This window comes from Physeter macrocephalus, chromosome 18, assembly GCF_002837175.3.
Source record: "Physeter macrocephalus isolate SW-GA chromosome 18, ASM283717v5, whole genome shotgun sequence".
Taxonomy (NCBI): Eukaryota; Metazoa; Chordata; class Mammalia; order Artiodactyla; family Physeteridae; genus Physeter; species Physeter macrocephalus.
The window spans coordinates 8,356,586-8,369,584 of record NC_041231.1 but is presented as its reverse complement, the minus strand read 5'-3'; the positions used below and the strand labels follow the sequence as shown (position 1 = coordinate 8,369,584).

General features: G+C 48.4%; 1 protein-coding gene across 12 annotated transcripts in view; it reads right to left on the bottom strand.

The window, feature by feature from the left end:
- Positions 1 to 12,999, bottom strand: part of NR2C2 (nuclear receptor subfamily 2 group C member 2) — a 79,713-nt gene that overhangs the window by 11,898 nt on the left and 54,816 nt on the right. For all 12 annotated transcript variants that reach the window (XR_008615847.1, XR_008615849.1, XR_008615848.1 and 9 more), the window contains 5 exons: positions 9,363 to 9,563; positions 7,167 to 7,269; positions 4,767 to 4,946; positions 3,732 to 3,879; positions 2,885 to 2,978 (listed from right to left, as the gene is read on the bottom strand). Coding sequence is in view for 1 of the 12 variants with exons in the window: in XM_055080193.1 (XP_054936168.1) it covers positions 2,885 to 2,978; positions 3,732 to 3,879; positions 4,767 to 4,946; positions 7,167 to 7,269; positions 9,363 to 9,563 (726 nt within the window). In the remaining 11 variants the exon portion in view is untranslated. The remainder of the gene's footprint in view (positions 1 to 2,884; positions 2,979 to 3,731; positions 3,880 to 4,766; positions 4,947 to 7,166; positions 7,270 to 9,362; positions 9,564 to 12,999) is intronic.

Genomic DNA, 12,999 nt, shown 5'->3' with positions numbered 1-12,999 from the left:
TATGGGGGTACGGCTATGATGGGGCAGTGAGAGGAAGAGCTTTTTGGTGATGAAACAGTTCTGTATCTTGACTGTGATGGTAGTTACACAAACCTACACGTGCGATAAAATGACAGAACAAAAAAAGATAAGCTGGATGTCACCACAATTTAAACTTTTGTGCTTCAAAAGACATTATCAAGAAAGTAAAAAGACAATCTCTCTCCCCACACACAAAACACAACCCAGAGAATGGAAGGAAATTTTTGCAGATTATACATCTGATAATGGTTTAGTAGCCAGAATAGCTAAAGAACTCTTACAGCTTAATAAGAAAAAGACAAATAAGCTAGTTAAAAATGCAAATAAAAACCACAATGAGATATCACTTCATACCCACTAGGATGGTCACAGTCAAAAAGACAGATAACAACAAGTGTTGGTGAGGATGTGGAAAAATTGGAACTCTCACACACTGCTGGAGGGAAAGTAAAATGGTGCAAGTGCTGTGAAAAACAGTCTGGCGAGTCTTCAAAAGTTTAAACGTAGAGTTGTTATATGACAACAGCAATTCCATTCCTAGGTACATATGTAAGAGAAATTAAAACATATGTGCACAAAAAACTTTGTACACAATGTTCACAGCAGCATTATTCCTAATAGGGAAAAAGTAGAAACAATTCAAACGCTCATCAGCTGATGAATGGATAAATAACACATGATATAGCTATTCAATGGCATATTATTTGGCAATAAAAAGGAATGAAGTACTGATACAGGCCACAACATGGATGAACCTTGAAAAAATTATGATAAGAGACAGAAGCCAGTCACAAAAGGCTACATACTGTATGATTCCCCTTATATGAAATGTCCAGAATTGACAAAACCATAGTCAGAAAGTGAGTGGCTGGCAGGGGTTGGGAGTGGGAAGAAGGGGCAGTGACTGCTTAATGGGTTCAGGGTTTCTTTTTGGGGTGATGAAAATGCTCTGGAATTAGGTAGTGGAATTAGATAGTGGGGATGGTTGTAACAATCTTGTGAATATACTGAAAACCACTGAATAGTACACTAAAAGGGTAAATTTTTTGGTATGGGAATTACATCTCAACTAAAAAAAAAAAGAAAAAGCCAAAGATATACTCAAACAAATAAACCAAGATACGTATACAAACATGTCTGCTGTATCTTGATTATAAAAATGAAAAACTAGAATCAGTAGAAAAGATCATAAACAGAGATGTAATTAATATATCACAGAACCACCACATAGCAGAATATCATGCAGCTGGTGAAAGATGTAGGTCGTCATGATAGATACGTTGAAGGGAAAAAGTTGAAGGGTGAAAAGAAGAAAAAGAATGATACCCACCCCTGTCCTCATATCCTGCCCTGGTCCTGATCCTGTGCTACGGCTCTGCAAGACATGGCCTCCGGGAGAGACTGGGTGAAGGGAGCATGCAGCACTGTGGTATCTTTGTATTTATTCAAAGTAAATGATTTTCAATGCATAATTGTTTCGTAATAAAAAGTTTAAAATCAGCTTCTGAAAACAGCTACCTTTAAGGGGCTCTGCGTATGTTCTATTATTCACGACAATCTTCTGGAGTGGGTCCTGTCACTTCCGCGTCCTGGGAGAGGGGCGGGTAGGGCCTGGCTATGACTCTGCAGCTGCTGTCTTCACTACGCTTCACTCACTACTGCACAGCTTTGTGCTCCTTCTCCTCGATGCAGCGACCACAACAAACTCCTAGCAGTTAGCGTTTATGGAGTGGGCACTGCATGCTTTATCAAATTAACTTACTCAGGTTTCCCAACACCCCTGCCTGGTGGGCGCTGGGGTGGGGACGGGAGGGCACGGGGTGGCCGGCTCTGTACCAGCCTCTGTGCAGGTAGCACACGGGACAGGGGCTGCGCAACCCCCTGCCATCAGGAGTTCAGGGTGCTCAGGCCTTACTTTCAGGCTTATGGTGTGTCCACCCCACCAGGTGGTCAGTCACTGTCCTGCACGTCTGCCGGGTTAAGGCAACGAGCCAGGCATGATTCGTCACCACCGCCCGAGGACAACAGGCTCAAAGCCCAGCCAGGGACCGCTGGGTGGAGGGCAGCTGTCCATAGGCTCTCATTTTTGCCTTTCCTTTCCCAGAAGAGGACGTTCCTTAATGCGCCACATGTGCACGAGAGCAGATGAGAGGGGAGCCTGCAGGCCCAGCTCTGGCTCTGAGGGCGGCAGCAACACCAGCGCTGTTCTAAGTCGCTCCTTCCAGAGCAGAGACTTTGGGGCTCAGTGGGGCTGCCGCCGCTTCATCGTTGCTCGAGTTACATCAGGGACAATAAGGTGAGAGGAGCAATGGGCTCCCTTGCCTGGATAAAACCCCCTCTCCTCAGGTATCTCCACGGGAGGCAGCCAGCTGTCTCTTACTTAGGGTGACAAACATCTCTGCCCGCAAGTTGGATTCCCTGTAGCTGACTCACTCTGTCCAGGTTAGAGCTGCCAGAATGCTGGCTGGACTTCTTCCTGCAGGTCATCTATTAAAAAGAAACTAGGGACGCCTGCAAAAGGCCATCTTAGGATAAGGAGCTCTTCCTCAGCCTGCCCGTAGTTTGCCAATGTGCGTCACTAGGGGGGAAAATCTTAGAAGTGAACCACAGAATTTTCACCAAATTGAACTCTAGACCCTGACATGTTAAGTGACCATGACCAGCCAGCTCTGACTGAGTTGCCAAAAAGCCATTGGCATCCCTGAAACAAATCACAGCACGGCAGTATCAGAAGTAAATGGAGATGCAGAAGGCCATGGCCTCGACATAGTCTGAAGGCCAAGAAGAAGGTGGGTGCACACATTCAGAGAAGCGGCCTGCAGTGAGACATCAAAGTGGAGACGGCATGAGGAGAGAACATCACCTTGGAATCTGTGGCCAGGAGAACCGTACCATCCTCACGTATCAAAGGTTGCTGGATGTTCACAAGCATCCCTGGATCAAGAAGACCTGTTTGTCTATTTAAGACATAAAGAAACCCAGAATAGCTTCCAACATTTAATGCACAGTGTGATCAGGCTGCGTTTACCTGTCCTGTCCACATCTGCAAGGCTGAGCAATGGAAAAGCTAACTAGACTCAGCCACCGAGTGACTCACCAACCCCCTTCTCTCTACAATCAGATAGATGTGCAGAGCCAGGTCTGCAGCCTGAGACAGGATGACACAGACCGCACATCCCCCCGGGCTTCCACGTCCACTGCTGTGCCAGTAATGTTAACCTGATCTCAGAGTATCACCAGGGCATTCCCAACTCTAGCGCTTGCCATGATACATTTTGGATTTCTTGTTTCCCTCTTTCTGTTCCTTTAAGTTTGATAGATTACATTTAAAAAAACATGTAAATTGACTTGTGGCACCATCCAGACCACACCTGGGTCTTAGGCCTTTTATCTTTACTGCAAAAAAGCCCCAATCCTGAATCATGGAACAACTGTTTTCCTGCAAGAATGATGCCTGAACTACAGCACATAATCCCAGCACCTGAGATAGGAGAAATTCTGACCCCATCCTAAATCTACCATCCTCAGGCCTGGACAGAGGTGTGACTAGAGTGGCTCCAAAAAGGGTGGGATAAGGCAAGACAAGACTCAAGGCTGTGGCCCGCAGGTGGGGAGCCACATAAGCCCCCTTTCCAAGGAATATCTGTGCTTCCCCTAATCAGCTCCAAAGGCTGATTACAGTGTCGCCCTTTGTTAACACAGGGACTGACCTTGCTCCATCTTTATCTGCCACAAATGTTGGTGTGGCTATCAGAGGACTTCTCAGGTCCTTCCGGATATAGATTTTCTCCGTTGAAGCAGCACAATTGCTTGGTTTCTCCCGCTGCACATCAAAGGGCTTCCGTTCACTCTGCACAGCTTAAATCACAACAGAAATACCCATGTTTAAAAAGCACATCCTTCACGGGAGAGGTAAGAGTCCTCTTGACTAAGCCCACTGCTGCCGGGATAAGCTCGGTGCTAGACACGCCTGGCTCAACTTCCACAGTGGACTTCGCAGCCAAAGGAGAGAAAGGCTCAAAGCCAAAGTGTTGTCAAATATAAAGGAGCTCAAGATGGCGGGTGCTATGGCCGAGAAAGGACCGAGTGGCGTTTGTGTGGGTATCTTTCTGTCACTTCCTGCTGCTCACAGGACTCTCTCCAGGAGGAGAAACACCCCCTCAGGTGGGCCCTTAACAGAGAGCTGCCCATGCCCCACGTGGAAAAGGAAGCATCCTAATGCCCAACTTGAGCTGGACAGCTTCTGCTAACTGTCAGTGGGGCTCCATTTTACGTGACACCAGTGACCTCCTCTTCCTTCAGCATCTGGTACAAGAGCAAGAACACATGCCAGAAATAAATGAAGAAAACAGACCTTTGCAGAAGAAAGAAAAGAGGACCCCAGACGCATCATGTAAGGAAGGCCAGGGTTCTATTTCATGGATGGGGACCTGAGGCTCAGAGGCCACATGACTTCCCAAGGCCTCCCGGCTCCTGGGGGCAGGGCTGGAGCTGACATGGTATCAGCTTTACCCCAAAGCCTGTGTTCATCCCACTCCACATGCTGCCTCCCAAATTATCTGGACTAGGTTTCCACATGGAAACCAACCAACCCCAGTGGTATCAGTGCCGCATCACTGAGCCGACCCTGAAGGTGAACCAAAATGAAGCCTCAGCAGATACTGTTAGAGTATTTGAAGGCCAGGCATGGAAACCTCACTTTCGCCCTCCTTATTAACTCATGTGGTTTTTTAATAGCTACTCACATTCCATCTTCATGCCCATCTCTAAGCATTTTTTCAGCCGGCAAAACTGACAGCGGTTCCGGTGGTGTTTATTGATTATGCAGTCTTGATTGCTCCGGCAGCTGTAGGTCAAATTTTTCCTTACGCTCCTTTTGAAGAAACCTTTGCAACCTTCACAACTGACAGCCCCATAGTGACGGCCTGAAAGAGAAAGGTAAGTCTATCGGGGACTGGTGTGTAGGGTCAGATGCCAGCAGCCACGAGCCCACCACAGGCCTGAGCACTAAGCGTGGCACCCAGGGCCTTCACATTTTTCTACCATCTTTAAAGTAGCCCTGTGAGGTCATGACGGACAAACGGAAGCTCAGACAGGTTATGCGGCCGCTGGTAAATGGCATGACCTCGGTGCTCCCAGTGCACAGCAGGAGCTCGCGGATGATGGCTGGGCTGCACCGTCCGCTGTACTCACCGGGCCCGGCTCTGCCGACCTGCCTGGTGAAGGCCCTGAGCTCCCCTGTCCCGTCAAGAGTGTCACAGAGCAAACACAAGCTCGTGTTTTGTTAGCCCAAAGGGTCTCATCCTGCATTTACTCCCTGTGTGTCATGTCCTGGGCCCCAGACTGACCCGGGGTGGGGGGCGTGACCGTGTGAGCCCAGGCCAAAAGGCGGCCGCCAGTTCTTTTTTCTAAGCTTGTTTACTTTGGGGGGTCTCTAAGTTCTAATTCCCTCCCACACTAAAAAGAGCCGCACGTGAGTTTACCCTTCCTCATGTTCCCAGCTGGGACCGCCCTCGCGTACGCTCTCCTGGTTTGGTCTCATGTAACCCAGGGTCATAACTACACTGCAGGGTCAGAGTTCACAGGGTCACTGTGGACGGCGGCTGCAGAGCAACCCATGGCCCTAAGCTTTGGCGCGTGGAGCTGTTCTCCAACTCTGCACTTAGAGGATCTCAACTGTGTGCCTTTAAGAAGAGTCATGCTGAAATGACTCTGTGGACATCATTTTTCCTTCCTTGCAGTGGATTTCCTTGGGCTCTCTAGGCCTTAGAGTGATCTCTAATATCTGGAGGCAATGGCACTGCAAGCCTGTCATGAGCTTTAAGCCCAGAAGGGAAAACCAAGCAGATTCTGTGGCCTCTGCTATGCTCATGCTTCATTCACTCCTTCGAAAGTTTGCAGAATGTCTCTCCTTGCTGAGCAACAAGATGGGGATATAGAGATGAAGGGGTAAGACACGGTTCCTGCTCTAAAAAAAAGAGCACATTCTGGAGGGGAAGACAGGCCTGTAAGGAAGCAACTAGAAAAGAACGCATCCAGTGCCCAGAGATCTGAACAAAAGGGTGATGAGGACAGAGGCAGCGCCGGCCCCTGCCTGCTGGGGCAGGTGAGGGCTTCAGAGAAGGGGCGAGAGCACAGCACCTCAGGCATGAACGGGCAGGGCTGGAGCTTCCGGCCTTCAGTTGGTGCTTGCCTGGGGTTGTCTTCCTCTTAAGAGGCTTGGCTCAGCATTTTTTTTTTTTTTTTTTAAAACCACGACCGCAAAGTATCCAAAGTTCCTACGAATGCAGTGACCCCAGAATAAAGCAGAACCAAGTGGTCATCTCAGAACTCAGGTCAGTGTCCCTAGCATCACTTACCCTCTAGGGCTCCCACTGTTAGCAGGCTGAAGTCTGAGCTTTTGGGCCAGACATCTTCTTTAGTCTCCTTGTACCCACCTCCTAACCATGGAGGCCCAGGAGTGCTTCCCCAGGGACATGGTGGGTATGGATGTTAAACTATCCAGGCCCTGGTCCTGCCAGCTGGAACACCCTTCTGCTTTACCTGACAGCACACACTCAACCACCAAGGTCACCAATGTGACTTCAGGCCTTTCCTGACCCTGGGACTCCAGCCAGAATCACATGCCCCCTCCTGTTTATCATACTGGGTTACAGTGAGGGCATGAAAGAGGCAGCTACAGTTAGGACGAGGGAAGGATAGACAACAAACACATCTTGTGAAACAGCAAAGAACTGAGCAGATATTACCCAGACTAATGAAATGATTGCTTTTTTTTTTTTTTTTTGCCGGGGAGGGGCGGTGCGTGGCATGTGGGATCTTGGTTCCCTGACCAGGGATTGAACCCTCACCCCCTGCAGTGGAAGCGCAGAGTTTTAACTACCAGACCACCAGGGAAGTCCCAATTTCTTTCTTACTAGTACAAAAATAATTGACACCCAACCAAGATTTACAAATCACAGAAACAGTTTCTTGATTTTTCCTTTTGATTCTTATAATCCGACAAACTGATTTGCTTATTTACATCACCACCCCAATAAGAAGACTGGAGTTCATGTTTTGAAACCTACAACCCTCCCCCGCCCCGAATTTGGTGCATGATGTTGGCCCCTGATGTGCACCCAGCATGGCCTTTGGTTACTCACCTGAGGCTTTGTCGCCACACACCACACAGTACTCTACCACCTGGGGCCGCTGGACGTCGGCCTTCCCCAGGAGACGCTCCACAGAAGCAGAGTCCGTGACGATCTAAGAAGAATCAGGAAATAAGCAGAGTGCTGATGAAAAACCAGAGCACTAAGCAAAGTCATGTTGAACTGTGAATTCCTAATCTCGGGTTTCTAAGAACTCTGGGCAGAACTGGGAAAATGCCACGTGACAACAGTCTGCCACCAGGAATGGCATGGCCGCTCATCTGGACCAAGCCCCTTCAGCGGTGGTGGGTGGCAGTGGGCTTGTCCAGGGTCGGACACTGGTTTTCAGGGACCTACCCTCCTATCTGGCCACCCCAACCACCTAGGACTGGGGGCCGTGTGGGGACTCGCAGGCAGATGCTCCAACATGAAGATACTCGAGGTCTTTTTGGTTGCTTCTCTATTCTCATGAAACAGCTTGAAAGCACACAGAGAGGTTCACTTGGCAGAAAAGTAATTAAGCTTTATTGACTAAATAACTAGCTCTCTCAGGAGGCAGCTGGGAGGGGAGGTACTAGGATAGGTGGCCGCTGAAACCTGCTATTTCTCCTTCATTGGTAGGTGACTTTCTAGGTGACCCACAGTGCTGCTCATTTGGAAGAGTAATGTAACTGGTTTCAACATGAAAAAGTGAAAAATAGCTGTTATTAAATCATGTACTAACAATAAGCCTTAAAATGATTTATGTACAGTGAGAATATATACAGAAATCATTATGTGCAATGACCTCTTATAAGACATGCCACAGAATCACCAGCCATCATTTCACAAAGAAGTAATCGAAGCAAGCAGGGAGGAACTCTGATTCTAGGTGATCAGAATGTACACTGGGAAAGGAAGGATGAGGAAGTATTTGCTAATGGCATTATGAGGTGTCTCAAAAGTACAGCTCCGGAAGCTGAACATATTGGTGTTCTGAACCCAGCTCCAGTGGAAGGAAAAAAAAACTTTCCTTCCTGAGTTTTCTCCATAGTAGAAATCTCCCTGCAAAACACATGGATTCTTAGCAGCATTATTCACAGTAAAGGTCGAAGCAACCCACATGTCCACTGACAGATGAATGGAAAAACCAAGCGTGGTCTATACATACAGTGGAATATTATTCAGCCTTTAAAATGAAGGAAATTCTGACACATAAGACAAAACACAGATGAACCTTGAGGACATTGTGCTCAGTGAAATTAGCCAGTCACAAAAGGACAAATATTACCGGATGCGACTTACGTGAGGTCCCTAGAGTAGTGAGACCCAGAGGAAATGGAATAGGGGTAGCCAGGGGCTGAGGGGTGGGGAACGGGAGTTGTTCAGTGGGGACAGAGTTTCAGTTTGGGAAGATGAAGAGTTCTGGGGATGGGTGGTGGTGATGGCCGCACAACAGTGTACATGTCCTTAATGCCCCTGAACTGGACACCTAGAAACTATAAAGATAGTAAATTTTATATGTTACCACAAATTTTTAAAAAACTTAAAAACCAGAACCAAACAAGACCATGGATTGCACCCTGACCTGGACTAAACATGCTCCATGCTTGGCCACCATGGGACACTGGCCTTGAGTCCCTGCTTCTCTGAGTGTTGGACTTGGAAGTTCAATGCTTCCCAATAACACTGCTCTTCTTCCAGCCCTTGCTCTCCTCCTTCCTGTACCTGCCCCAACCCCATCCCGCCTGCCAGAGGAGGGAGAACCAGGGCAGAACGGAGCGGCCCAAAGGCAGCAGTTCACAGGAACAAGGTCAGAATAAAGAGCCGGGCCAGTCCGAAGTACGAGTTAGAACAAGTCGGTCCTCATCTGACTGTGATCAGCCCTTGGTGGTGCCCCTCAAGCATCACAGGCCAAGGGCTGCCAACCACGTGGCCTTGGCTGAGAACAACTCTCCAGTGGCTCATGCCAACTGCTCAGGTCAGTCTCCTGTGGGGCCGCTGATTTGCTGGCTCAAATTCCATTCCATCTGAGCACTGCAGCGGCTGCCTTCTGGGCCTCGCCACTCATTTGCTGGTTTTTTACTTTAGCCGAGGCAGCAAGCCACCATATTTGCAGGTCCCCAAAGGACCTTCTAGGGATGGATTTGGCCTCCATCGTAGAGGTAAGAGTCAAGAACAAGTGCAGTAGCAGAAGTGCTGAAACAAACACCTGTCAACAGGTCTTACTTGGATCCTGCCAGGGACGAGGTTGTCCGAGGTGGTGAATATGAGCTGCTTGGCACTGGAGGTCTCCGGGGAAGCCAGGATCACCTTCCCAGTTCCAGCTCCATCTGGGCTGGTCAGGATGAACTGCTGCTTGGGGGATCCGGAGGCGTCCACTGCGGTGACTATCTGGATCTTCTGTCCTGTCTGCTGGTCTGTCACGATCTACAAGACACAACACGGAGGCTGCTCTCACGGAGCACGTGCAGTGGCTGCCAACGCCGGCCCGGAGTCAGTGCTGGTCCAGGACAGTTTCACCAGTGCCGGTGAAATGGGAAAGAGAAAACAACAGGGAGCTTTTCAGAAACTGGTTTTCATACAGCTAATTTTATTCAAGGATGATATCATCCCTCCTACTTTTAGAATTAAAATGCCCTTTGGAAGTGGAGGGAAGGGAAACTGTATGAAGGTGGTCAACTTGAAGTTGTCCGGAGAGTAAATTCTCAGAGTTCTCATCACAAGGAAAAAAAACACTTTTTTCCTTTTTTCTATATGTATATAGAGATGATGAATGTTAACTAAACTTGTGGCAATCATTTCACAATATATGTAAATCAAGTTATTATGTTCTATACCTGAAACTTAGTGCTGCATATCAATTACAGTTCAATAAAACTGGACAAAGAAAGGCCCTTTCTGTTATGAAATGAAGACAGTAATAAATAGTAGATGATAGGTTTAACTAAAAAAAAAGAAAAAAAAATCCTTGTCCTAGGCATAGTAAGAAATGTGGGCAACCCTAACTTTTTTCTTTGGGGGGGGGCACACTGCATGGCATGCGGGATCTTAGTACCCTGACCAGGGACCGAATCCAGGCCCGCTGCAGTGGAAGCATGGAGCCCTAACCACTGGACCACCAGGCAATTCCCTACCCTAACTTTTTGAAACCCCAAAACCTGAGAATGGCTGCTTTAAAGGGCTATTTCTGAAGGGAAGGTCCTATAAATAATCCTGCCTTGGAGTGACAGAATGCAGAGAGTCCCTTGCTGACACACATCCAACTTCTCCCACCTCTTGACTCTGAGGTCTCTAAGCATAGAGATAACACCTGTTTCAGGGCTGCATCCCCAGGGCTAGCACAGGGCCTGGCACATGGAGAGAAGATGTGAATAAAAGACTGTGGAAGCCCTGGAGGCAGTGGGCGCTGACTCCGGAGAAGCCCTGAGCCTCATTTCTCCAGGGACGTCCACCACTCATAAGCCCCAATGCCATAGCTCACCTCTTCCCTGCATCCCTGCCTAAGTGCATCAGTCACAATTAAGATAGCTGCTACGTTAAGAGTGACTTCTCTTATTCCTGCTCGTGAAATTCTTTGAAGCTGTTCTAGCCCGTTCCTGTCTCTCTTCCAGGCCAAGTGCCCAACTTGGATCATGGGGCCACCTTTTCCCTAAGGACCCCAGCAGGCCCTCACTGCAGGCAGGACTCTTGGGGTGCGTGTGCTGGGCCTTGGGCAGGGGAGACATACTGTGTCTCTGGTTGGACCCCAGCTCCCTACAGCACATTTATGGACAACATGTCTGGAATCTACGCCACCTCTTGATAGAACTGCTCTGGGACATGGCATCCCAAGGTTCAGACGGCAAACTCACAGAGTCCTACAGCTTTGCCAACAGTCCAATACGGAAAATCCAACGATGCTGGTAGGTTCAAAAGCAAATGACACAAGCAAGGAAAGAGTCAATTACTTAACATGTGTTTACTGGGCACCCACTAGGTGACCAGCACTATTCTCGGTACTAGAGATGGAAGTGTGAACACGGAAGGGAGCTCGCCTGCTAGAGGAAAGACAGACTGTGCACCCTGCCGTGAAGAGTTCAGTCAGGGCCCAAGTGCCACAGAGGAAACCAAAAAGCAGGGTAATGGACAGAACATAACATGAGGAAGGAGGCAGGGGGGCAGCTTCAAGAGGAAAGACGTCTCTGAGGGAGTGATGGTGGACAAAGACCCAAATGAGGCAAGAGAGGAAGCTGTGCAGAACTGTGACAGAGTGGGTTGCAGGCTGAGGGCCCAGTGAGTGCAAGACAGAGAGCCACAGGCCGGACACGAGTCCCAGCACATCATCACTTCCAAGTGAATGGCCAAAAGACCTTTAAGGGGATTCCCTGGTGGCACAGTGGTTAAGAATCTGCCTGCCAATGCAGGGGACACAGGTTCGAGCCCTGGTTCAGGAAGATCCCACATGCCACAGAGCAACTAAGCCCGTGCACCACAACAACTGAGCCTGCGCACCACATCTACTGAAGCCTGTGCGCCTAGAGCCCGTGCTCCACACAGGAGAAGCCACCACAATGAGAAGCCCGCGCACCGCAATGAAGAGTAGCCCCCGCTCGCCGCAACTAGAGAAAGCCTGTGCGCAGCAAAGAAGACCCAGCCATAAATAAATAAAATTTAAAAAAACAAAACTGATAGGACTGCCCAACAGAAATAGAGTAATCAACCATTATAGTTGGAGTTATCATCACTCCTCTGTCAGCAAATGACAGATCAAGCAGGCAGAAAATCAATAAGGATATAGTTGACCTGAGAAGCACTATCAACCCCCTTGATATAACTGACATTTACAAAATCATCCATCTAGCAACAGCAGAATATACATTCCTCTCAAGCCTGCATGGAACATTCACTAAGACAGACCACATTCTGGGCCACAAATATATGTATCAAACACACATATATATATCAAAATATATAGCTGAGTGTGTAAGGAAACAGGCACTCTCATACCAGGCTGGTGGGAGTATAAGTTGGTGGAACCTCTTTGGAAGGCAGTCTGGCAACTACTGTCAAAACTACACATAAGGGACTTCCCTGGCGGCACAGTGATTCTGAGTCCGCCTGCCAATGCAGGGGACATGGGTTCGAGCCCTCTTCTGGGAAGATCCCACATGCCGTGGAGCAGCTGAGCCCGTGCATCACAACTACTGAGCCTGCGCTCTAGAGCCCGTGAGCCACAACTACTGAGCCGGCGCGCCTAGAGCCCGTGCTCCGCAACAAGAGGCCACCAGGATGAGAGGCCCGCACACCGTGGTGAGGAGTGACCCGTGCTCGCTGCGGCTAGAGGGGGCCCGTGCAGCAACGAAGACCCAACGCAGCCAAAACTAACTAAATAAATAAAAGATAACATTCCTTCTTAAATAAAAAACAAACAAAAAAAACAAACTACACATGACACACTCTTCCAGCAATCCTACTTTGAGGAACTGATCTACAGAAATACGCTCACATGTCCTAAATTAAGCAGGTAAAAGGTTATTTATTGCAGCATCCAAAAAATAGGATATCATACCGCCACTCAAGAGAAAGAGGCAGCTTATTTGTACCACAGGGAAATACCTCCAAAAGAGAGTGAAGTGCAGAGCAGTGTGGGCAGAATGTCGACAGGAGTGTAAAAATATGCTGTATTGTTTACATGTATGCTTGCAGGTGTAGATGCAGAGCCCATCTCTGAAAAAATGAATATGCAATATGGTAACAGTGGCTTTTCTTGGGAGAGACATGGGTGACTCCACGAAGAGGGAGGGAGGGAGACTCGTCTTTTACTCTGTATGGTGTGACTTTGTTACAGTGTGCAACTACTACCCAGTGAGCACATAAAAACAAA